This window comes from Osmia bicornis, chromosome 11 (genome assembly GCF_907164935.1).
Source record: "Osmia bicornis bicornis chromosome 11, iOsmBic2.1, whole genome shotgun sequence".
In the NCBI taxonomy this organism is placed as follows: Eukaryota; Metazoa; Arthropoda; class Insecta; order Hymenoptera; family Megachilidae; genus Osmia; species Osmia bicornis.
Window position 1 is genome coordinate 2123007 of NC_060226.1, and position 27244 is coordinate 2150250.

At 45.1% G+C, this 27244-nt stretch overlaps 1 protein-coding gene across 1 annotated transcript in view; it reads left to right on the plus strand.

Annotated features, from left to right (window-relative positions):
* The window catches only part of LOC114877749 (nuclear factor 1 X-type), a 42253-nt gene that overhangs the window by 2502 nt on the left and 12507 nt on the right, over positions 1 to 27244 (plus strand). The window contains 8 exon segments of the mRNA XM_029190717.2: positions 3718 to 3873; positions 17128 to 17164; positions 17167 to 17318; positions 17428 to 17611; positions 21743 to 21796; positions 21975 to 22073; positions 24367 to 24507; positions 26877 to 27020. Coding sequence (XP_029046550.2) covers positions 3718 to 3873; positions 17128 to 17164; positions 17167 to 17318; positions 17428 to 17611; positions 21743 to 21796; positions 21975 to 22073; positions 24367 to 24507; positions 26877 to 27020 — 967 coding nt within the window.

Sequence of the window (27244 nt, forward strand, 5' to 3'; positions counted from 1 at the left end):
GTTCAAAAATTCGCCTGGTAGCGAAGGGGTTAAGGGTTGATAGGAGAAGAAACGGCGAGCTATTTTTCTATCGATTTTTAAAAAAACGATCGATCGCGATGGCAAAGTTGGTTTCATTGTTTTTTCGCGGGTTTATCGACGCGAAAAACGGTGGCTAGGACAGTGTGCACCTGGGGGAATTGGAACGTGGCAAGAATCAATTTTGTCCTGACTTCTTCCCGTCGAGTTCCGCGCAATTTGCCGATCATCCCTTGGGAGCTCCCTTGTTAGGCACGAGCGCGCACTGTCGCAGTGTAAATTTTCCCTTTGTCGACTGACTAAACGCGACAAACAATTTTCTCTTCCGTTTTACCTATTATCCATAACTTCGAGTAATTTAATTAAATTAATTAAGTAGGCTCTTTAGTACACCCCTTTCCCTGGGGAAGTCTACGAAAAAGGGTGAGTACCCTGGGGGTGGTAAACTTAAAAAAAAAAAAAAAAGAAGAAAGAAAGGTCTAAAAGAGTTGCGGTCCAAGAGATAGTCGTTGGAGAAGCGCGAAACGTAGGATGCGTGAGGAGGGCGTCGCGGATCGTCGTTGGAGGGGTAGGAAAAGATAGAGTGGGGGAGTCGATCGCGTAAGGGAGGATGGGAGGGATATTTCGAGGAGAGGTAGAAGTTGCGTCGGTTCGAGGGCAAATCTAGTAAGCTAGGACAGAGGCTATTAATAACTGTTTGGGGTGGCGTACCTGGCCGCCTCGCGATGCCTTCGCCGCGCGTCTAGATACGCGCGTCTCCACGACCGGCGTCTCAGTGTCGTCGCGACGACCGACGTCGTGCCCGTCGTATCCGTCGTTCCGGCGTCGACGGTTTTACTCGGCCGAGTATTTTTCTCTTTCCTTAACGTCTACTCGTGTCTTTCTCGATTACCCTGTGGCAATCCCCTTCGTTTCTTTACCGAGCAGAAAGTCTGTCCCGAGATATTCCCAGTGAATTTATACGTCGTGCGAGGATCTGCTATTTAAATTGGTGGATCAGTGATCGGCAGGGACCGGAATCGTTCTCTTTGTGGTGTCAGCTGATCGCGCGAACTTGAAATTCATTTAATTTAGTTCATTTCAACGCGAGTAAGTAGTCTCGCGACGCGGCTCGATTTTTTATTTATTATCGCTTCGAGGATAAAATTGCACACGATGCACGATAAGAAATTTGATCGTGGCTCGATCCGGTTGAACGAAGATTTTTGTGGGAAACGGCAGTGCGGAGGATACGTATTCCCCGTCGACACGTCGCGATAAACAAGACGCTCCGCGCAGAATCCGCGCCGATTTATTGCCGACAACTACGCACCAAAAGTCTCGGTGCAAATAGATGCTCTAAGAGACACGTGCGACTTGCCCGAAAACCTCTTTCACCGCTTTCATTCTCGTTTTCGGGATGAAATTGAACTTTATTAATGGTGAAATCATTCGGATGCTAATTCGCCCTCTTTCTCTTAATTGAAAATTCAAATCTTAGAAGTTTAGAGAATAATACTTTGAAAGCGAGATTTTATGATCGATACCGTTTCAGACTTCCGGGGTGCTGTGTTCTATCGGACGTTAGACCTGGCGATGAATTATCTCGCGTTGAGAAACTTCTAAATATCGTGCCATTAATTTCCACGTTGTGCTTTACAACATTTATATCAGGGATTTTTCGATGAAATTTAAGATGCTCTTCCGAATAAAAAATAGACTCGGGAACGGTCGACATTTATCTTTGCGAAGTATATTGTTGTTAGGATTTGAAGCTTTCTCGAATATAAATCAATCTTTATCGAGACAGTATTTTGCTTTTACAATCTGCAAATTTAATTTCTTAGGCAGGAAAACTATCTTAGAGACAATGCAAAATTGACACGATTTATTCTTCGGTTAATTTCTTCATTTTTCATCGGAACATCGTCGAGCAGTTCATCGACCCTTAGTAGTCAGGGAAAATACCGAACGCCTGCCCTCGGCCGCGTCCTTGTCCGCCCCTGATGTTTTCCGCGATGACAACGGGTCGCCGCGTCACCGTGCGCCTCCTTAACGTCTTTGATTTTCGTTCGGGTCCAAAAATAACGAGGTGTCGTATAGATAGTCACTCACACGATCTTCGTTCACACGCGAGCCTTCCGCTTCGCCTTGTGTTCCTTTAAAGCGAGTCCGGTGACAAAGCGAGCGAACGCGTCCGACACGCTCCGAAAATCTTCGTCTCTCTTCTTTTTTTCCTCTTTTATTCGAAAACAATCCGCTCCGCGGACTGCTGATTGATATCCAAGAAAAATATTTCTATTCCTTTTCCCCCGTTTCGAATAAGAAAAAAAAAGAAAAAAGCCACGATCAAGTTTCTCGCGCGAAGGAACCAGGGGAATAAGATCAAAAGGAACGTTTTCCCCCGCAGAGAAAGCAGGAAGTGAACGTTTGGAAGAATCGAAGGAAAAAATATAAAAAGAAACGGTGACGGTACAAGCTTGTCTCGTCGAAGAAGCCAATAAATCCTCGGGAAGAGAAGGTGGACGAGGAAACCCTTGTGCTCGCCTCTGCCTCTCCAACGAAGCATGCTAACGAGAGGCGAGCATCGCGAAAGAAAGGTTCGGTGAAACATAGAAAAATTCTCTCGAATTTTTCCTCGGAAAAGGAACGCGAAGAAAAGGGGTAGATCGAGCTCGACTCGATTGTTTGGAGAGAAGAGGAAGAGATAGAGAAGATAGAGTTAGCGCAGATGAGGCCACGATCAATCTGCGACAGGGTGGCGGAGGAGTATTACGAGCCCGACGGTTGTTACTGCGAAAATCGGTGCTTCTGACAGCCGGACGGCAACAGGGACAGACAGACGGTAGTGTGCCACAGCAGCCGCAGTGCTTGCGAATACTCGATGGTTCGTGTCGTTTTGACGCTTCTTCACAGGCCCACCCTCCGTGTTTTCCCATTTCTATCCATCGCGAATTCCTTGCTTTCAACCTGCGATCGGGTCGTTTGAGAACGTTCGAATGTTTGGAATTTTTCACCCTTGAAACTACAACCGCCCCTTTCTTAAAAGTAGCTGCCATTTTCGTAACAGCACAGTGTAGGGGTTTAAAAGTGGCTGTAAGTTATCGAGATCGATCCGCAGAGAGTTCAACGATGGATTCATCCTCGTAAAATGATGTTTACATCCGTTTGCACGATAAACGAGGGGGTTGCTCGACGGGATTTGCCTCACAAAGGAATTCGTTCTTCCAGCGATCGACAGAATCTCGAGAAGTCTTCTTTTTCTCGTTCTGCCGACCGGAAACTGAGATTCCCCGGCGTTTCGATTCCGGAACGGCTCGAAGCTACGATAAGGGAAAACGGACGAGTTTCCTTCGGACGTCCGTGATTTTCTTTTACTCGTTTCTTTTATCAAGAAACTGGAACCTTGCTGTTTTTTTCTTTTCTAATTCAAAGTTTTCTCTTAAATTTCGATCGATCTCAAAATAGGGTGGTTAAATAAAGGGTTAATTTGGCAGAGAATGAATCGCTGCATGGATGAATGAAATTGACCTGCACCAAGGCTGATCCATCAATTTTGTAAAATCTATGCATGCAATTACATTCGAAAACGAAGTAACTGAAATTCTTTACTTCGAGACCGAGAGAATAAATATTATCATTTGTTTTTCTCGTTCTCGATGGGCTCGGTAGATAAACCAGTCGCGTTGTACCAATCAGTCTTTTGTCGTCTGTTCGCAGGATGAGTTCCATCCATTCATTGAGGCCCTCCTACCGTTCGTGAAGTCTTTCTCGTACACGTGGTTCAACCTACAAGCCGCCAAGAGGCGTTATTACAAGAAGCACGAGAAGCGGATGAGTCTCGAAGAGGAACGCCAGTGCAAGGAGGAGCTCCAGGTAAGCGACGTTATTTCAACCCTTCTGCCATCAATTTTCATCGATCTTTAAGCTTTGCGTTACGATCGGACTCGATCCGAGAAAATAGCGAAACAAATAAAACAGAAAGGTGGCGGTGAAAAGTGAATGGAAACGATCGAACTCTCGATATCGAGGAAAGTTTGGCGCTGGTATTCGACCCAGTCGTTGACATTCGAATTTTCAACCGGACCAGAATCTTCCTACTTCCTTTCTTTTTTTATTTCTCACTGCGGCACCCTTCGCCAACCTCGGTAAGTGGGCAGAAATGGGGGTACGTGGAATGGGTTCGTCGATCCGTTGGAAACAGACGTAGAGATTTTCTCCTCTATCCACCGCAATTCGTATTCTCCATCGCGACGGTGTTCGATCAATATTTTAATTTCGCGATGCTGCGGTATTTAGCGTGTACGAAAAAGGGGATGGACAGACGTCGGACGGACGTCGATGCTCGTGGAAATAGAAAGAAAAAAGAAAAAAAGAATTCCTCGAAACGTTAGAGGGGGAGAGGATCGATGTATCGCGAGTTTAGAGAAAATCGCTGGCCAACGACGACGGTTTTGTTTCTCTTTTTCCTTCGGACGATGATGGCCTCTGCTGGTATCGTTGAAAGAGCTTGCAAATCGAGGGGAAAACGTTGCTCTTCCTTTTCTTTTTCTCATTTCTCTTTGTTAAGGACTCTACTGTGTCTGATACTCGTCTTGATTGCTAACCGTTCGTTAGAGCTCCAATTGAAGCCTTCTTTTCAAGTTGGTTAGAGGAAACCTCGATTAGATTCGTTGGTTATTCTTCGTTTCGAGTGAGAATCGATAAACAAAATATTTCCCTGGTGATATGGAATTTTTTTTCCTTCATTTTTTTTTTTTTTTTTTTTTTTTTTTTCTAAAAAGGAAAGTAACCCGGAGCCGGTAGCACGGGTCGCGTTGAATTTTACATGAAGTACATTTAATCTGCGTCGTGAGGAAGCCCTGCAGGGTCGGCCGAGCCCTCAGCCCCATTATACAGGCACACGGGGCTTTATGAAATTGTAAGCGAGCGGCAAAGGCCACTGGCCATAATCGACAATTCCATTTGCAAATCTAATCGACACCCGGCCAGTATTTTTCAACTAAACTTTCCTCAACAATTTTTCACCGCCGTTCATCCAGCGTTCCGCTTAATTAAACCGACACAACTGGCCCTCTCTATGCTGCCTGTCGCGTCAAAATGATTGAGCTTCCTATGCGGACCTTGACGTACGTTGGTCGTATGTGTTTGCTGTCTGATAACGGAATTTTTATATTTTTTTTCTCGCTGTACGGTTATTTGAAAAATTCTCCGAACGTCGAAAATAAAAGAGGCTCCGCGGTGTTTTGATAATTGGAACGCGCGGAAAGCGTGTTTTCCAAACATTCGCCACCGCCCAAGGTACTCGATAAACGCACACCACTTTTCGTTCGGTCCGCTCGAGCTATCGTTTTTCCACGCAAACCGATCGATCCGTAGTTATCGGCGATGCGTCTATACGACGCGTGCACGTTACGCGTTTTTCTCTCCATGTATGCGGGTCGACATGAAATTTTCGAGCCGCTTTCTCGAACGCTCGACACTCCGTTCACGTACTCGCGGAGATGCTTTCCAGAAAGAGCCGAGGCGAAAAAAAGAAGAAGGATAAAAGAAAAGAGAGAGAGAGAGAGAAAAAAAAACAAACAAGATAAAAATTCTGCAACTCGTTGACATGCGACACGATTCGTTCTGGAAAATTGAAATGGAGGTGACCGTCGACAGGGATAGAAGAAAGATGTCTATTTTCTAATCGTTTTGGAATACGGCGATGTTTCTCTAGTTGGAATATTTAACCGGGTCACTTTCACCCGGCTCTACATATTTCACCATTCGCATGCAGATTTCATACGTTTGATCAGCTTTGTTTCTATCGAAACTTCAATTTCTGATTTACTTCAATTTATTTACTTAAAGCTGGAAGGTGTTGGATCTGTCTTAAAATAGACAGATATCGATGCGGCTGGTTTTTGTAGGAAACCCTTCGATTACAGATAAAAGTAACATCGCGAAAGTTTGAAGGTTCTATCGTGAGGTATTCGAGCTTGAAATCGTGACAGTAGAAGGCTTTAATTCCCAGCGGAATGCGAAATTGTCCCATGTCACGCGAATCTAATGGATACACGACACCCCGGTTAGGAATGCCCACTAATCACCCTTCTCCCTATTCGATTGCTAATCAGACGAATCTCAGTCGATGCATTTATTTACCAATAATATCGATCAAATATTAGCATAAGAGAAAACCCTCGATCCATGGACCAGCAGATGGTTCACGATGGTAGCGAAAAAGCTGCGTAAAAAGGAGAGAGTAATAGGTAAAGGAATGCCAACTAATCACCCTTTCTCCTGTTTGATTGCTAATCAGACGAATCTCAGTCGATGCATTTATTTACCAATAATATCGATCAAATATTAGCATAAGAGAAAACCCTCGATCCATGGACCAGCAGATGGTTCACGATGGTAGCGAAAAAGCGGCGTAAAAAGGAGAGAGTAATAGGTGGAAGAAGGGTTGCTGTAAAGAGAAAAAAGGAGGAAAGAAAAATTCTTGGGTCGGGCAAGGGTGGTCGGGGGTGGTCCGAGTCCGTCGTTTTCTCTTAATTTCGAGACAGGCCGCAGGACGATATCGACTACTTCAATTCCGTAGCACGGCTGACGCGGGGGTGGAAAGAGCGAACTGGATGAAAGAGATGGAGAAGAATGCGACGGGTGAAAGAAAGACAACGAGAGGGTGGATGGGAAGACAACAGTGGATGTAGAGTCCGAGAAACAGAGAGAAAGGTAGAGACAGAGGGGTAGTCGGTGGGTGGTAAAAGGATGAGGATTTCGAACGAGGAAAAGACGGAAGATCCGTGTGCAGACTGGGACAGAGATATCGTAGGATGTGTACAGGGTGTTAACAAAGTGATGCTCGTAGATTCGCGTCAGCTGGACACTTGGAAAATTAATTGAAACGCTGGCTGAATTAAATTCGGGTAATTGGATTTAAGTTTTAAAAAGTACAGTGGGTGACCAAATTATTAGAGCCACTGGCATAAATTGATTTTACATAGAAATGATTAATTCTTAAATGGAAAACCGCGTTTTTGTTATTTTTTGATGATGTATTGATACTTGTAAAATTATGATACACAGTTGAAAAAAGTGAAAGTTCTTGGCCTGGAAATTCTCTGGACCTCAACCCCATCGAAAATTTGTGGAAACATTTACTATTAATAATAAGAATTGAGGCAGTAATTACAGCAAAAGGCTTAACGTACAAATAATTGTATTTGTTTATTTTTAAAAGTATTTTTTTAGTGGAGGATTATTGAATAACTTTTAATTCAATATAAAACCCTTAAAATTCGATCGGTCCTTCTAAGGGTAGATGGGCTAAGTTCCAGATATCCAAAGCTAAGTTTCTTCAATTCTCCCAGTTGCTAAGTTTAAATAAGAAAATAAAATTTTCGAAGGATAGCACAGCTTGTTTACCCTCGACCTTCCATTTCGACACCCTGTTTCCCCGTAGGTTAACCCTGACATCGTTAGAAGGGGACTCGTTCATCATTCGTTCCCGATATCGATATCAGTGTGTTGATAAATTTCCTTGGAAATGTCAATGAGCATTACTTTCTTAACACCCTGTACGAGTGGTATCACGCGAGAAGAGGGCGGCAGACGGGCGACGGCGGGGGGGTGGAGAGTGCACCACCACCAGCAGCAGTAGCAGCACCCGCAAGAAGTATCCCAGTACACGGGTACACACGAGCTTTTCGGGTGGCCAAAGAGAGCGAGAGAGAAGGGGAGAAAGGGTTGCATGGGCAGTTGACGAGAAAGAGAGAGGCGGATAGAAAGGGGTGGTAGTCGGCAGAGAGCGTAGACATGTAGCGCATACGCCGTCGCGACGGAGGCTGCGGCTACGCGGCGCCTACCAACCACCATCTATAATCTCTATGCGGATATCGATTTTCTACCCTGTATTTCCTAAATTTATGCAAACTAGCCGCCCGTCCTCTGCTACCATCCCACCGTCTGCCCTTCGGCCCAACCACCAAACTCCCCCCCCGTCCACCTCGTGTTCTACCCTACACCTATACAACCCTGTAATACGATCCCTCGAAAGTATCTATCCCACCGTTAACACCTTATCTATTGCTCGCTGAAATTTTTAGATTTAAATCCCTAAATCTAGGCATCAACCCTTCCCCCCTTGTCCGTCCCTCTCCTTTCAACTCCCTTGTTTTCGACAGTTCTCAGTCGTCCATCTATCTCGCTCATCCTCGTTCGTTTATAGCTGGATGGGAGGGTTAGCAGCCACCCCCTTTTTGCTAGCCACGTTGGTTAGCTGGGTGTTGTTCGGTATGTGTGTCGGCCCCATTCATCTAACGAGCTCAAGCGGGCTATCGCATCACGATGCACCTCGCACCTCCTCGTCACGAGGAGGTGTATTCCAGTTTACTCTCTGGCCAGCCAGAGTAGAGGGGAGGGTTGGTAACACGGCCAGCAAACGGGAAGGGGTTGAGCACGTTGTTTTCGAGGGCTTGTTAATGTTGGATTATGTTTCGGCTTTCGGGTTATTAATTATCGATGCAGCCGGCTGGATTATGCGGTTCCTCGATCGGATTTTTCTGCAATTTTTTCGGGGGAGAGGGTGAGGTTTTGGGGGTTAACGAGGTCGACGCGTCCCGTTGCCGATCGATGAGGAAATAAATAACGAAGTGAGCGATTTCGAAATTGTAAATATTCAGTAGAAAACGTCGTTTTCGTTCTCTCTAGGTGGAAAATAAGTGGCGACGTTCAATCGTGCGTGAGATTTTTTCTCTTTGACCCACCCTCCGCCGCCGGAAGCGTGGAGCAGCCGAAAATAAACGATCGTTGAAAGACGAGAAACCCCGTTAGCCAGAGAACCGTGACGGCAGAGGCATATCGTTCAGACGCGAAATAATCCGCTTCCGTGTTCCCTTTCCAGCCGGAGATTTTATTGCCTAAAGGCAGAGGGCATATCGCATACGTCTGGACGGGAAGAAGGCTTTTCGCGCGTACCGAGCCTCGTATCGCGCGAATATTCCAGCGGAGCAAAGGCGTTCGCAGACGCCGGAAACAATGGCAATAAAATTTTCGGAACGGCCTCGCTCCGAGCCATCGCCTCCGTCCAACTATCATCATTCTCTTTTTCATTTCTATCCGACTTTATGGACGCGAATCTGTCCGCGTATCGCGACCTCCGACCTCTCTGCTATCCTCTTGCAAATCACCCTTATAGACTCTCCGACGATTCATTTTTTCTTTTCATTTTTTCGCGCTCGAAACAAACATTTTGATCGTTCAGAAAGTTGGAGGAGGATTAAAAAGGGTGCGAAAGAACGATGAGATTCATGGTGGCTCGATAAGTCGATTGGATTCGTTAGGTAGCCCGCTTTGGCCCAATTCCGGTGGTTTTACTTTTAAACGGGGCTTAATCGATAGCTCGTTGTTCTCAACGAAACGGTGTCTTCTCTAACTCGCTTTTATGTAACACCAATTCTGTCAGAATTTATTTCAGGACCTCGCACCATCGCTATTTTAAAACTCAACAGTGTAATATATTTAAGAGTGCTTCGATAGAAAATTATTATGTTAAAAATCACGGTCAATAATATTTTTCTTCTCTTCCTCTATTCGCGGATGATAAATGTTGTTTCTGGTAGAATTTCATCGAGCGATGCTTTTGTAGTTTGTTCGTATTATTACCGCGGCATCGTTCGCCATTAAATTAGAGTACGATACGAGGAACGATATCGTTCGTCGTTTTCCATTGTCGCGATAACGATAAATAAAAGAGACACAGAGGGAACGAGCGTTTCTCCGTTAAATAAATCTGTCCGCGGAAGGATTCTATCGGAGGAGGAAAGGAACCCGGTGAAAATAAAAGGGTTCGAGGGACGCGGATTGAAACAACCCCCCGAGGAGAACGACGCCGGTGGCTGAGAGACGCGAATGAATTACGCCCCCGACGGGCTATCATCTCGCAGCACGAGATACTCTTAGATTAGAAAAGTCGCGAGAGCTCGTGTATCCTTCCGTATCGGATCCTGGAATCGTCCTGCTGGAAAAAATCGCACTCGATTTTTCTTTTTTTTTCTTTTAAGTCAGAAGAAGTTCACTTTAGTCTTTCATTTTACGTTTCTTAAGAAAGGAAAATATTTCAAAATTATCCTGTAACCTGAAAATCCACCCCTAAAGTCAAGAAAGAGCAAATTAACCCCTGTGAAATCTCAGACAACCCCTAACCGTCTCGTTTAAACGCAAAATCCCGTTTACGACAGCCGTTTGCCGCAAAGTAGAAGAGGAAGAAGAGGTCTCTCGCAAACAAATTAAGAGACACATCAGAGGGAGGGTAGAGCGGAGGCGCGTCGTTTCGCGGTTCTCGAGGATATTCGCGAAAGCTTGCTGTTCTCAAAGGCGCGGAATGAATCGCCTCCGGGTCTGAAGAAGCCCGACTCCGCTTCGGCTTGGGTAACGGATGGATCAAGTATATGGGGGTGGGATGGGACCGGGGTTAAACGCGGGGATAACCTCGGTATGCTCGAACGAAAGGTTATGGAAGGGGTTGAGTAATATTTACAACACTCTATGCAGAGGCCTGGAATTGCCTATAAAGAAATCGCGGAGTCGCTTTGTTCGCGTCATAACGTAGTAACGTAAGGGGCCAGCAGCTATACACTCGGGAAAGCAGCCAAATTAATAAATATATTCCAGTCTATCCCAGCTCTCGATCCCTCCCTTCCTCTTCCTCGAACCATCCTCCATATTCCACGTTGGATACTACCCACCTATGGTCTTCCCATAAATTTTCCATCGACCACGCAGCTATTCCGTGGTCTAGCACTCCACCGTATTCCAAGGACTATCCTACTCGAACCTCCTCTTACGATTTATTCGAACAACTTCCGGTTACTCCTTTCCTTTTCTAATTCATGGATCTCGACCAGGGACATGCGGTTTTTCGAATTTTCTTTTTCATTTTTATTCAGTTTTCTTAGCTCAGGGTTGCTGCATCGAGGGAGGGTTTTTTTAAAGGGAGGGTTTTGATTCTCTTTATTTATTTATTTATATTGGAAGTACATGGTAGATTTTTAGCTGGGGGTGGTACCATAGGGGGTTGGACGTTCCCATCAGAGATGGTCATATGCGATTTTTCGAATTTTCTTTTCATTTTTATTCAGTTTTCTTATTTGAGGGTTGCTGCATCGAGGGTGGGTTTTTTTAAAGGGAGGGTTTTGATTCTCTTTATTTATTTATTTATATTGGAAGTACATAGTAGAACGGTATAACTGTGTACATGGTAGATTTTTAGCTGGGGGTGGTACCAGAGGGGGTTGGACGTTCCCATCAGAGATGGCTAGCTCATTTCCCCGTTTAATTCCTGTGACACGAGTTACACCACGTATGCACAATTTTGATAGGATAAGCGCACGTAAACACGAACAAACAGAATCGCGACAGCAGAGATAAAGAGAGGAAGAGGGTGAGACGAAACGAGGCCCGCAGCCGAAAAACCGAATCGATAGGCGCGCAACGGCCTCTCTATACAGGGTGTCTCGCATACTGTAATATACTACTGACTGTGCAGTAAAAAAATATAAAATTCAATATTTTATGTAACTCCATTTTAGAAAAAAATTGAATCAAAAAATTTGTCAAAATATTTTTAAGGAAAATTACAATTTATTTTATTTTTTAAGCTATAAGGTAAGGTTTTCTTTTTTGAGAACGTTGTTTTTTCGAAACGAAAGATTGAAGAAAAACTTTGAGACACCCTTTATTTGAAGATATACATATACGCGAGTGCACACGTGTTGGCGTTCTCGCGTCTGCGAGGGAAATCGCTATAGATTACACTCTGTATACTTACGGGGGTGGCCTGAATTTAACCTCACCCCTCTCCCAGTCAGACCATCCCCCGAACCCGTTTGAATGTGAGCAGCAGGGAAGAACGTTCTATCAAAGACATTTTACCAAGCACAATCTGTCTTACCGAGGGAGAAAAAGCCGGCAAAAGTAGTCTGGAGCCAATTGTCGATTACCTTCTTCTTTCTCTTGATCGTCTTTCATTGCTGAATTTCGTTTCTCTTGTTTCATCTTGCCCCTTTCGAAGAATCGAATTACTCGCTGACATTTCATTTCGTCAGTATCGTTAGAACCGAGACTGGTATTTCAAATTATAATTAATTCTCTAACGATATTTCCAAAAGTGATACGATTTTCTAGAGACACGTGTACAGGAAGCACGTGGAAAATCGCGTGCACACGGTCGTTTAGCCAGCTGCCAAAGATTCGTAAACCCGTAATTCGTACGAAGGGGTTTAACCTTGTTGGTTCCGGCGTACGCCAAGATTCTCAGCCACGTGCTCGAAACGGTGAACACGCGTTTTCTTTTTCGCGATCATGCGCGAAACTCGTGTACCTCGAACGCGATAGAAAAATCTCTCGACTCGACAACGCGATTCTCCAATCAATCGCTTTAAAAGGCGATTATTTTGATTCCGAGCAAGGAAAAAAGTAGCGTATTCTATTCGGAATGAAGCTTTCGACCGTTGGTGATCGCGCGCAGTAGCGAGGATGACTTTGTACGATGGAAACGCGACTGCTTATGAATTAAACATCGTTCGTTCCTGATACCCGATGGAAATGTATCTGTGCTTTCAATCTGTACAACCGAGACAGCCTTCTGATTTCCTGACTTTTCCCTGCTTTTCGTATCTGCAATCTAAACGCATTGCTGCTACCTGGTTTGAGTTAGAAGTTGGTCTATTTTCCATTTTAAACGAAATTCCAATTCCATTTATTTAGAAACGTTTCCGACTTGGAGAAAATTTTCCGAGTTTTTAACGGTATATGTATCAGCTATGAAAAAAGGGGGTGAAACTACTGGAACCCCGGCATTTAGCCGAAAATTTGTCCATCCAACGCAACGGGTGTGCCTAGTGGATGAATATAACAGAACCACCCCCGTCCCACCTGGTCCCAGAAACGAGCAGGGAGTCGTAAAAAGGGTGGTGAACCCGCGGGGAAGTTTTTGAACGAGCTTCTGACCCTTTAACACGCGTTACGGTGTAATTTCAGCAGCAGAATCGCTCTAAACGATATTCCGTGGCAACGAGCACGCCGGCCCGTCGAGTCTCGAAACTTTTCCTCGTTGGTTTGGGGGCTGGGTTAGCTTGTCTGGCCACCGGCGAAGGGGTTTGCGGCAGAGGGGGTACGGTGCGTTAAGAAGCAAAAAATCAAGGAGACTGGCGCCAAAGCCAACCGGGGGGTGGTTTAATATTTAGATTCAATTACGAAAAGAAAGAAGGCATCGTTATGCGGCAAATTGTCGCAGCCTGGTGGACCGCGAAGGCTGGCCTTTAGGTCCGGGGGGATGAAAAGAAAAGGAAAGAAAGGGGTGGGTGTTATATCGCGACCTAATGGACGCATCCAAGAGAACGTTTCGGTTGGTTACTTCGGGAGAATTATTGTTATTGGAATGCAGCTGAGATTTGCGACCCTCTGAAGGGGTGAGTTTTTTCGCGGCCTCTTTGGAATCACTTATAAATTTACGAATGAAATGAATTTAAGAGAATTTTTCTTTTATCACAGCTATGTTAATTTATTTTTAATAAATTCACAACACTCGAACAGGTACTTGCAATCGAAAACAAAGGAAACCCTGTAACGGATCGATTCCTTTGACCGGCCGATTACGTAACCCCAATTAACCCCTTTGGTAGAGTAGACACCTCGTCCCCCCTCGTCCTGGTAACTGGTCCTCCGCCCCTCGTCTCATCGTGGAAAGACGAAAACGAGCTGACCGTCGGCCGTTAGGCTAAAAATGCAGTCTCCGCTTTATTTCCCGCGCTTGAAAATAGCCCATGAGCCACCGCGGTCGTAGTCGCTGCGGCGATAGTGGTGGGGTGACGGGTAAACGGAGTAGGGGGTGAGTGACGCGAACGGGGTGGGGAAATAGCAACGACGGTGCTGAGCATTTTCGGAGTGGGGTCAACCCCCGCCCCGGCCTTGGAGGTGGTGGTGACGAGGAACGAGCACATTTACACTAGCGCTAAAGCGTGTTCGCACATGGGGGTATTATGCACAGGGTGTTTCAATTTAATATCATTTTTAATAACCGCCTTCGATGATCCGTGCGGATTTTAATTAATATCTCGGATACTAATAGGAAGCCGAAGATACCACTTTATATTTGGGGTACCCTCCCCCTTCCCCTTAAAATTTCATCTTGATCGGAACTACAGCCAAACTTTTTGCGTACCTTGAAACTAAAAGGGTCGAACGTAGTACTATGACGTAGTACTACGAGGAGAAACAAGAAGAGAGGAAGGGGGATTGTAAACGCAAACCTCGGACATACTTTCAACAAAACTGTCCCCTTCCTCATCTCGAAAACTTTCTACTCTGGTTTCCAAACTCGCCCGATTTCCCGGATTCAACTTTGCCCGTCTTTTTAGCCCACTTCACCGCTGGACAATCAGTGTCGGAGATAAATCTCGTGGGGGGGGTGGTAATTAGATGAGCAGAGTGCTCGTGAAAGTTCTTGCGGCGAGGCTGACGGTGACTTTGAATCTCTATAGAGATGTTTTCGATAGCCCTAATAGAAGTGAAGGGTAAATTAGCGCTGAATAATTAATTAATTTAGAATTCTTCGAAATCGATTCAGTCCACCCGGTATATCCAAGCCTGTTAAATTCATTCGCGAGAGGAGCACGAGGCGTAATTTCGGTGCACTTTGGTGCAACGGATGCGCATAGTGTTCTCGTAATTACGTCCGTAGAATTGAAAAAAAACCTGCCATCAGTGAAATTAAAAAAGGAAAGTTATAAAAATAGCTGGGGAAGAGGAAGCATCAGGGAAATGATCGCGTGAAACAGCTAGCGCGGAGCAATTCGCCGAAGGAAGTAGAAGAAGAAGGGAATTCTGTCTGAAAGGAAAGCAAAGTGGCCGTTCAGAAAAGGCGGCAACCTGTTTTCCCTTTGTTCTTGGTCCTCGCCCGAGTGTTTTGTGTTTATACAAGGACTCGCAGCAAGATGTAAAACGGAAATAGAAGCGTGCTGAGAGAGCATCGATGCTCTTCCGCGTTCCAACAATCTACCACCAGTGGACAAACTTCCTTCTCGTCTTTCCTTTCCTCTTTCTTCCTTCCCTTTGTTCCGCTTCGATATTGCGATTGAGGCTCCTCGTCCACCCTCCCTGAGATTAACTCCGTGGCCCACTTTTTTCTTTTTTTGTTTCAATCATTTCGCACCCCTATTTTTATTTGAAATTATTTATTTTTTACGTCGCCTTTCATTCCGCTCGAAATCCAAGTGGAACAGCTCGTTTATTTTCGGATAATCGCATCGAGGCACTCGTCCTCAGGAACTTCCACGGACCTTTTCTTTTTCCCCTCTCACGGTATTTACGTTCAATTTCACCGTGAGTCTAATGTAACGAGAGCTCGTTGGCTCGAAGTGTGACGAATTCGATTGCTCGGTCCGTGGGTGGAAAGAGGGAGGCGATCGAACGAGCTGTACGTGTACGTGAATGTCGTACAGAGAGAAAAGCATAAAAATGAACCTAACCGCCTTCGCGAGATTTATTTATCGGCCAGACTTACGGATTTTATTCAATACCTGACTCGACGAGCCTTTGAATTTATCTTCGAACAGATAAGCATCGACCGAACCAAGTTTTATCTTCGAATTTACTACCCTCAATCTTTTATTCGATAATAAACTCGCAAAATTCGAGAAAAGTAACGCTCGATCGTTCCTTCGCAATGTCTCCTGTCCAACTGATTAATTAACGCTCGAGGGATTTTCCAAATCGTTAATTAAGTGGAAACGGTAAATTGGACTTTGAAGGATTTCCCCAGCCTCGGGATTCGCATGGTTTTTCGCGCAGGAGAAAATTTCAATCACGTATCAGAGGCTCGCGCAGAGAAATGTCACGGAGACACGGCCACGCTCGACCCAACTGTGGGAGAGAGACCTGCTGCAGTTACGGTGCATCCTGCATAAAGCCGATCAAGTATGCCGAGTGTGAAGGAGGGCCGCGAGTGCACCGGCCACGTATATCGTGACATGCGTATGTACATCTAGGCGCGGCAGTTTACCTCGTTCACGCCAGCGATTTCTCGAGCGCGATGCTATTCGCGCTACCCGCGGACTGATACGTGATCAATCGAACTTGATTAGATTCCCATTCGATTTGACCCAACTCGATCGAACAGCGATGGATACGACCGGATTGAAATTTTCTTCGTTTCATTTAATTCGACTGTTAATTGTTTTCTTATCGTCGATAGCGAAAAATTTCACGGGTCCGGATGTGCGTGACAGAAAGGGGCTAGGCGGGATAGATGGTCCGCGTTCGCGTCGCGGCGTCGATGCATTCCGCGCGCTTTCGATGCATTTCTCAGGGACCTTATGCACCGGTGCATTTGCTATTCCACGGGTGACGAGGGCCGCCGTGGAGCGTGCGCGGCATAAACGGCCGTGTGAAGCAGACTCGGGTCGACAAGCGCGCTCCTCTTCGTGCTCGTTCGCCTATCTAGCGCGATGCTCGACTTTCAGAGATTTTTCCTGCTGACAAGTACGATCGAACTTGAAAATTTCTTTCTAATTTCACCTTACCTCGATTCGAAATAGAAAATAGAAGATAAGGTGAAGTAATCTCGAGCCTTCCATTTCCTGTCGAGAATTTATCGTAATTTTTGCCCAACTTCTTCGGAGGAGGGACCATTATTTTTAACGATAAGAATTAAACGGGAGCTGAAATTCAGCGCGATATCTTCTTAAGTATTAAAGTAGTATAAAAGTCAGGGAGAAGGTCAAGATATCGAAGTAAAGAAGGAAAGACACGTGGGGACGTGATCTCGCATATCGTTTACGGGAACAGTTTGAGGTCAGCGTTGCTTTGGTACCGAGCCATTGGCAGAAGTTTGTAAACTCGTGAAACTTTTCAGATCAACAGCTGCTTGTTTTCGGTACATCGAATAAGGGGGAGGAAACTTCTTCCTTCGAATATGTTCTATGAAACGTTTATGATGCATTCGTGTTGTTGGTCGAACGATATCGACGTTCCTTTTCCTATCTTTCCAAATTTTCAATAAAATACACAAATATGTATATTTCACTGATTAAAGTTTCAAATATGCGGAAACTTATAACGATGATATATCGTTTTCTGTTGAAGAACGAGAAGCTGGAGGTAAAACAGAAATGGGCCTCGCGGCTTTAGGAAAATTACGAAAAGATATCACGCAAGAGTACCGAGAGGACTTCGTGTTAAGTATCACGGGGAAGAGGCCAGCCATGTGTGTCCTAAGTAATCCTGATCAGAAGGGTAAAATGCGTCGCATCGATTGCCTGCGTCAAGCCGATAAGGTACGTCTGACCATAGGTCTCCTTAATCTACTTACATCGTTACTTTGGAAATTGTAAAGTAAAGTGGTTCGATACAAGGAATAACGATTGATGGATCGTTATGTTGCAGGTATGGAGGTTGGATCTGGTAATGGTGATCCTGTTCAAGGCAATTCCGTTGGAGTCGACGGACGGGGAACGGCTGGAAAAGACTGCGGAATGTGCTCAGCCGGGTCTCTGCGTCAACCCCTATCACATCAACGTCTCCGTCCGGGAACTCGATCTCTACCTCGCCAATTTTATCACCAGCCATGGTAAGCGATAACCATCGTTATCCTTCGATTAACCCTTCCGATGGTGAACGGGTTGAAACATCCTAACAACCCTTAGCAGCGTGCGTCGCACTAGCCGTAGTTATTACTACTTCGCGATAATCGGAAAGACCGTTGGATCAGTGTTTGGCTCCCATCAGATTGATCGAGCAGATCCAAGCCGTGTGGATCGTCGTACGAATCTGCTCGCGCGTTCATTCATTCGCGTATCCGTCCATTCAAACTGTCCGCTACGACTCGGCTTCGATTCAAAGTTTCTTGGAACGCTCTGCCAATTTCAAACCGGCCCCCATACAACGGGGCATTTCATGGCGCGAGTCTGTTCCGCTCGTCTCTCGTTCCACTTTGCTGGCTCGGTTTCTCTCGACGAATCACGCGTAGCCAGTAGATTTACACAGGTGGTCGTTCCTTCGGACAATTCCCCCTTCTGCCAAGTTTCATTTTTCGAATCTCGATTTATTCATCGAACCACCCTGTTCTATTTATAATCGACCAGGTATTATCCGCGCCCTCGAAACGATTTCCAATGTTTCTTCTAATTCGTGATCTCGATGGAAATCACGCTTAGCGAATAATAATCGATCGAACGTCGTGAGCGGAAGCTGCGAGAGGCGGATCGACGTTTCGATCGATCGTCTGCCAAGGAAAGCCAGGTGTGCGCGCGCGCGCGAGCGGCTTCTTTCATTCGGATTCATCGAACTCACTGACTCAGTTGGGAAACACGTAATTTCCGTACACGCGCCTCCTGGCAGCCCGATAGCCCCGTGTACACCGTGCGAGCTGGCTCCTCTCCTTCTCTTTCTTTCTCGTACAGGCTACGAACCCGGTTGGCAGCCGGCTTTCTAATGTTTACCAGCCGGTTGACGCAAAAATTGGCCAGGCCTACCGTCACCACCTACGAGATGCAGAAGAAAAAAAAAAACGCCTGGCTGCCAAGACATGGGGTAGGTTAGGCACTCTCCAGACCGTTCGTCGCCTTCCATCTCCCTCCTTCTACGAATATCATTTATCATTCTTCTACATTTTTCCCTTCTAATTAATGCATCTTGATGGTTTGTTCGAGACCCAGACTGGGAACGGTGAAAATGTTAGCGGAAGACTTTGTTTCATCAACGATTGACTCTTTCTACTTTCCTCTCCATTTTAGCGAGTATCCATTTTGAAACACTTAAGAAAATGCCGTTCCGAGTGTCTTGTTTATAGCTCGATCGTACGAGGGTGGTTCCTTTAATTGATGATCGAGTGATTGATTCGTTTAATCGAATAATGATGACCGATGATCGATACCGCAGCTGCGAGTGAATTTGATTGAAAAGAGTAATATAGGACACTCGATTCTAGGTTACGTATCCCACTAATGAGATCGGTATATTTAGCAGCAACCTCGAATATGGTATTTCTAACGTAGATATGTATATGTTTTATTTTTCATCATTTTTAAGTATTCCTTACGAGGAAAGTGGAGTTTGGAGAGGTAATAATTTGTTCGGAGAAGTTTCTAGCATTTAATTGTCGTGGCTCTGGTCTTAAAATGGCGACCCAATTAGCGCCACTAACAGTTTCTTTTATTTTAAGTCTCTACCATTTAAAAGCCTTAAGAACCACGTCTAATTCGTTCGTTAATTTGTTTCACTTTCGTGCCTTAAGTTTATAAATTTCTCGAAGCAATTCCTTTAAAGAGATCAAGGTTCTACAGAAACGTCGAGGCTGGGAAACCATTTTGGATCAAGTTTCGTGTTAGATAAAGCGCGGGAAAAAATTCTTCACCGATCTCGTACGCGTTTGATTCGATGAACGATGCACGGGAAAGGATCAACATCATAAAAATTCCATGCCCTGTGTAAATATACACGGGCACAGTAATAATATAAACCTGGTTGCCGGCAAGGCGTGGCGGATAGTCGAAGCGGTTCGCTACTTCGGACCCTTTCGGATTATCCGTCGCGTCGTCGACGTTCTGCTAAAAGTAGACACTTGCTCGGTTCGTTTCAACTGACCTAATAGAACGGTATTATTATAGAAGGGAAGTACACCATGATACCGAGAGTAACGATGCGCGATATTTCAATTTCTTCCCTGAAAATCTTCGATCATCGTTCGTATTTCGAAAATTAAGCTAACGGGAGGTTCGATCGAATGAAACTTAAAGAAAATGATCAGAGTGACGATACGTCTGTTGTTTAGTATGGTTAGAAATTCGAACGACGGATAGAAGGTTGATTAACGAAACGATGGCAAGGTGAGACAAAATAGAAAAGGGAAAGGGGGTAAGGAGGGATGAGGTCGCCGGTGACGCGGCCGCTGCGTATTCGCCCTAAGAGCTAAATATCGCCCGGCTGGTTGCGTAAGTATCATCGTGTCTTATGAAAGTGTTAGAGAGGAGGACAGGTGCTTCGTTCGGCTTGTGTCGTTCTCGGACGCATCGCATTTTCGCGACGCTACTCTGGCTCTGTTTTAAACTCCGAAAGAAAAATCTAATCTGTGACTCTGATAATCTGGCTCCGAACATTTTGTCGCTTTTCCAACACGCCACTTTCGAACCACGTGGCTTTCTTTCACTTTCTGTCGATTAGAGAATATCCGAGCGATCGCACTTCGGTTCGGCCTACAGAACCGATGCGACGGAACTCAGAACCGACGGGACGAGAGCTTCCAGAGTCTTCTAATCGCGTCCCACGACGTTCGAACAATTGGAAAACGCATAGATTATTTAAATTTTAATCTCCCATTCAACTAACAATACTTGAGACTTTGAATTTTTTAAATTCTTTAAAAAATAATCATGGAGTTTGAACATTTTTTCATTCAATTTATTAGGCTCTTTTGTTTATCAGTGATGAAAAATATAGTTAAAGAGGATTCGAGCGGATTTTTCGTCCACTCTCGATGGAAACGCGTGCGTTTGAATGTGTCGTGCTCGTGAGCATGTGACCATGCGTGCCAATGTGTGCTCGCTCTATAATAAATAGCCGACGGACATCTTGTACCAAGTTGTCTGTCTCTGTTACTCTCTCGAACCACCGTGTGCTCGCTTATATGTTTGATTTTCATTCGTGTAGCCGCGAATACCTGAAATGAATATTCTCGTACCTGCGATTAATCCTCTCGTCCCCTCCTCTTTGTACCACACGAGGTTGGTTAAAAAAAAGGCTGCAGTACGATCCAAGGAAAAAAACCCTTTCTGTCGTAAAATTAGTAGAATCGTTAAGAGTTTAATTTGTCTAGATATTCGTTTGAATAAAATTTGAAGAAATCAGTTGTCCTTGAGTGTCGTTGTCGTGCTCACTCATGGATCATATGGTGTCAACAGATTCGTTCTATCTATTATTGTTCCAAGACCGAACCGAACGGACGTATATCTATGTATCTGCTGAAATTTCTGCGTCGCACACGCACCTGTCGACTAATTTTGCCGCGGACTCCTCTTAGAAGATCCTTCGCCGCGCTGTCGCGACGCGTTCTATCGTGAAAACGACCTGGCCACGTGAACGTGGATTTATGCAAGTTGAAATCGTATTCTCGTAACGTTCGAATCGTAGGAAAACTTGAGAATATATACGAAATTCTCGTCGAAACATCGCGATCGCATCGATAGGGATCCGCTTATTGTCGTCAAAGACACCAGTCAACAACGACATAAGCTCCGCTGTCGCAATTAAAAATAACCCACGAGTGAACGTATGTTTGTTAACGTCTATTTATAAAACGTTCGTTCGTTTTTCACTACGGGGTACCAGCTTAACTCGTCGTTGTTCCTAAGATCCGAGGGTGAGGACGCTGTTGCAAAACATCGTTTTATCCGAATTACCATTCGCGTACAACGCACATCCGTTCGAACCTGTATCTTTCGACGTGGCTCCTTTCTATGTCTTTCTATTGCGAGAGGGAAAAGAGACAGAGAAGTCGAACACACGTTCCCGGCTCTCGTGTATTTCGGTGATATGTTGCGTAATGAGATTTGCGTAAGGTTCCGCGATATAAAACACCGTGCGACAGCGAAGGTGAAACAAGATGCATCGAGAATATCGTTTCCCGAATTTCGCGTCGACGATGATCCGCGAATCGTTCGATCATTGTACTAAAAATGCAATTTTTTTTTTCTGTTTGTTACAGAGGTCCTAAATGGCATCTGTAACGCGAGCAAAGAAGAAGAGAGGCGGCGAAAAGGTAATTTTCGTTATCAAACTGTTTAATAAACGGCGGGGGGAAAGAACGATGCGCTAAAGAAACGAACGAAATGAATGAAATTCGACGAACAACATTCTGATAGAGTGTATCGGTTAAAAATAAAAAAAGGATGAAAAATAACGAGATTAAATGTTCGTCGACTGGGTTTTGTTGCCAGGTACAGGCTACCACGAACTATATAACGGTGTTGTCTGCAATGACACGATCCTAGCGACAGGTGTCTTCAGCTCCAAGGAGCTCTGGATGCTTTCAAAAGGTACGACACGTTCTCTTTCTTCAACAAAACGTCGTTACCTGTCGTTGCATGAACGAAATTAAAGAAACTTCTAGGATATCGAGGCTCTCTTTCAATTTGTTTCACACCGACGACAGAGAGGCTAGCTACGGATGCTTTCGAAAGGTAACGCGGCAAGTCGAATCGTAGAAAACCTTTCGAAAGCATCCTATTTTTTACAACCACACAGTTGTTGCATATCCTATACAATGCGTTGCGTTAAAAAGATCGTGTCCCGGGAATCGAAACGAATAAAGGGGTAAGAATTAATCGATTTCCTCGATAAATTCGCGCTTAACACTTTCGAGTCTACTTGGCTAATTTCCTAAAGTTCATTCATACTCGTCGACGCATCGCGTTTCGAGCCCGGTTTCTTTCAAAACTCCCTCTTCTAAGCTATCGAAACGCAATGGGGAAGTTGACGCTTCGAGGATTGAAGCGTTAAAATTCGATGAATTCCGAGTCGAAGCGTTCGGATCGTTGGGTTGATATTTAAGATTGCGCATCGATGGATTTGATATCGTCAGGTTTCGAAAATATGTTCGATCGGAGTGCAAAGATCGACAGAAACGTCGAGGAAGCTGTGCCGGTATCGGTAGGAAGAGAGGAATAGCAGGGAGAGACTGGGAGAGACCGGGGGCAGAAAGAGATGCTGCGAGGCTCTCTCAGCAGCCTCTGAGGCCGTGAGCATTGTTCCCCGTCTATTAATACACCGGGTTGCATACTAATCTCCTGCTACGGTGACGCAGAGGAGAGTCGGTGGGGAGAGGGATGGAAAAAGAAGGAGGAGGAGGAGGAGTGCAGATGCATATGTCGAGGCGTTTCGAGGCTCGCGCCGCTTCTCGATACGCGCCCCCCTGCCCTATTATTCCATTTACTGGCGATGCACGCGTGCCACCATGCTATTTTTCAAAATTCCTCGAAACTACACTTAAGAAGGTTCATTCGAACGTACATTTTTAATATCCCATCCGTGTCGAAGCAACGAAAGAGTTAACCACCCTGTCCCCCTCTCATCAGCGAGTCTCCAGGAACATTTTTTTCAAAGTTCACCGGTTTTGCTGGGTCCAACGTTGGCTTCTGAAAAAAGAAAAAAAAAAATACGCGAATCACGTGGTCGGCGCCGTACGCGATTTTCCACGAATTTTTTTCCACCCCCATCCCTCAACGTTCGCCGGATACGTCAGTGCTTTTTTGTCAACAATGCGCCCACACGTACGGTGCAGCTCGAGCGAGCAGAAAAATGGTAGGCCCGCAGGGTGGTAGTATTTTCCGGACTTTTTTTCCCTCCTCCTCCTCCTCCTCCTCCCTTACCGATGTTCACCAGCCACACACGTAGGCTGGATAAAAAAAAGGGGTGCAATTTCCGCGGGGGTGGAGTGAAATAGAGAAGAATATCCTGTGTGGATGGCGACGATGTGTAAGACAGGAGTATAATAGAAACAGAGGGACGAGTCGGGGATGATCGAAACACGAGAATTATTTTTTAAAGAAACCAAACGGAATATTTTCGTTAATTTTAATTGATATTACGCTTCCTCTAAATATATCGCGTTAGACACTGCTGGTAGACGGTGGACAGTACTGAAATCGGTATCCGAGCTTTCTCTAGACATAGGGTGGAAAGGGATCGAAGGGGTTGGGGTACACAGGTTTACGAGGGAGAGACGCTTACACAAGATGCAAATGCCACGGCAGTAGCTCAACCTAATTGGTCGTTGACCGTCGTGCGCGGGGATCCCTATATTTACGCGTCGCCAACTGCGACAAACTGGAATCCTATTATTTTATGGTGGCGCTGATTCAGCGCAACGTGTAACTGGAGCGTATTCTAATGGCCGAGCCAGGATTAATTAACCGCCCCCACCCCTCCTTTCGAAACACGGCTGTTCAAGCGGCACGCGTTCGATTCTATGGACACGATCGATTTAACGTCTGATCGATGGATTATCCTATCGAATACCCCTTACACGATCCCTTCGAGTCTTCTTAGACACTTGGAACCATAAATCTCGATATCCTAGAAATATAAGAACATAGATCTGACGACTGACTTGGTCGCAAAATTCGCTTCTCCTCTCTGTCTGCAACATCGCAGTGGGAAGGGGAAGGTTCTCGAAGGAAAACGCGCGGAAGTGCGATTTCCTCGAGAATCGGGTACGCGAGAAAAGAAAAGCAACGACGACCGACGACCGACGACCGACGACGAGGAGGAGAAGCGAATGACGTACGAAGGCGCGAGGATCCGTAACCGCTAATGTGTGTCTGGTTTCAGCGTCCATACTGCATGACCTCAGCGACATGCAGCCTCAAATAAACGCGATCAAAATAGAGCACCCGCCGTACTACTGCAGCAGCTACACCCCTCCGTCCGCAGCCACGGCCGCGGATCATGCTCAGCCAGCGGCTAGCTTCAGTGAGTTTCAAAACCTCTACGTTCGTCCTTATTTTTAGTGGATGGCACGCTGTCACCCGGTTCTGCGGATTCGCGAGGCGCCACGGTATGATGCCCGAAGGCGCGGGCAACCGGACCGATCGCAGACTTCTTAGCATTTCGCATAGATCAACTATAGATCAACTACGCGTTATCGTTTGATGCATCGCGAATCGAACCGTTACGATTTTCCCTGCTGCGAGTTAACGCGTTTCCGATTCGATGGATTGCAATTCGAAGCATCGTAACTTGCCGCGTCACGCTAGCGTCACGCATCGTTGCGCTGCAATTGCCTTCGCCGAGTGCATCCGCGATACTTGCCTTACTCTCGCAATGCAACAGAGGCCTTGTTTATCGGCTGCAGTTTGCGAAACTGTGATTTCCCGATATTTTTATCGTTTTGTTGCGCGCCTACACTAAAATTAAACCCGTTCGAGGACACTCGCAACTATGCGGAATCGCGTGCAACGGCGTGCATCATTTTATCTTGCATTTCGATGAATCCATCGATCCTATATCTCGTCGAAATAATCGAACATAAATCAGCAGGATTTAAACAATTATCAGAGTTTATCAGCTTTAGGTAACAAATTTTCAGCAGTCACAGGTTGGACAGGTTCTTTTTCCTTCTACTGTTCTTTTTTTTTTTGGTTCACCAGTTCAATCTAATCCCGTGGGCTTATCGGAAGGTTCTTTGTTATTGGGATCTACTTTGCTCAGCGTTCTATAGATCATTTTCCCTATATTTTTCCCTTTCGTTTCTCTATTTTCTTTCTATTCTCCGTGCTCCTCCCTTTATCACTGCGGCCCCGCTCCTCGACCCCTGCACGCCACCCTCTCTCTTTTAACTCTTTCATCGATCAAACGATAACCCCCTCTCTGAAACGGAAGTCGGTGTATGGAGATGAAAAAGAGGAATAACTTCCGGGTGAAGCCTTTTCGGGGGAAAAACGAGAACGAAAACCGACGGGATTGTATATATAGGGGATTGGCAAAGTGTTTGTCGTGCTAATTTCTCTGTGAATAAAATTTCAAGCTTCTTTTTCAAATTCGTGTAAAATTAATTCGTTCGAAGCTTCGATAATCGATTTGTTCCGATTCGAGGAAAATTCAAGATCGACACGTTTTAATTCGAAAAAGTGTAGTCGAAGCTGGTAGGGATTGCAGCAGAGCCGGATAGACGGAATTTACGGACGGAATAAAATGACCACTTTCTCAAGCAAAATACACACGCGGTAGGAAAAATTCCGGCAATAAGCATAGCTGGACCATAGCCAACCGCATTCTCCGTGTTCCCTTTTTATCATACATACATACCATACGTACGTATGTACATCCGTTGCCTTTATAGCCGGCCACGGGACGCTTGATCAACTGTATTGTCGTTGAATTAACGGCTCGCGTAAATATCGTTGCATGTTGGCCACTTCGAGCGAAGCTAATTTTATTGCACCAAGAACGACGACTAAAAGCGATTTTACGCAAATCCTCGCTCCGCGTTGCAACCCCCTTTCGGTGGGGGGGTAGTTTCTTGCGAGCATCCCCTTCCTCGTGATCTCCCCGAACAGAGGTCTCTTGTGCCAAGGACATCGTGCAGTTTGATAGATTTCTTCTTTATGACGTGTTCTTCCTCTTGATCTAAGAGTTGGAACTAGTTTTTATTTTCTTTACGGAGTTATCCTTTGTTTCCGTCAAGTTATGATAGAAATTTTTCAAAACTATTAATTCCCAAACTTTCGATCCGAATTCTAATCTATGATTTATTAGATTGTTTCACGTAAGTCTTGCGCGAAATTGTGAATAAAATAACGTGGCTCGTTCGTTGAGAAAAACACTCTTTGTTAGCTGGCTGAATGCAGATACGAAAGAATGTAAGGGAATATAAAGCAGAGGGAATACAAAAAGAGAATAAGAAAATTTTTCTTTCACGATCGGTGCCATTCAGCTGGATCTTAGAAGGAAAAATGTAAAGAGATTTTTGTAAGTGGAATTGATCATTTGAAATAAGCATGGTGCAATTGAAATATAGAGAAGCTAGATAGGAAAAATCATGAAATTTCGTGAATCTAAGTAAATACTAGGAGAGTAGGAATATTTTTCCTTAAATAGATCGAGCTTTTAAAGTCGCGCTACCCTCGGGCGAACAAAGTCGAGCTCTTTCGTTTCACTGTTTACTTAAGCTTCTCTTTATCTTCTTTCCCTTGTATCTTTCCTTTACTCTTAACTTTCTTCCTCTTTCTTTACAAATATTTTCGAACTGGTAGCGGAACCGACTAGACGAGGACTTCGATTCAAGATTCATTCTATCGCGAGGAATATTATTCAATTTTGTTCGTTCTTTTTTTTTATAGGCCCACCACCGGTGCACCAGCTCATACGGAACGACAAGACTGAAAAAGCCCCGACGGTTTCCGTTTCGAGTGCGCCGACCTTCTCGCCGGTCCTCAGGCCCGAGGATGGTCATCGTGGAATGGACTCTCCGCACTCGCAGACGGGTATGTGACGCTATCAAACGCTCATTTTATCCATATTTAGCATACATAACTGGAAAATACCCATCGGAAGACTTTTCCACTAACCGGAGGATCCTTTGATTTTTTGAAGCTTTCCAAAAATCTTCCCGATTGTCAAATAGAATTTTTGAAGTTACTTGAAAACTTAGAAATGAAATTCGACTTTATCAAGGGATCCTCCGACCAATATTTAGCAGCAAGTGTTA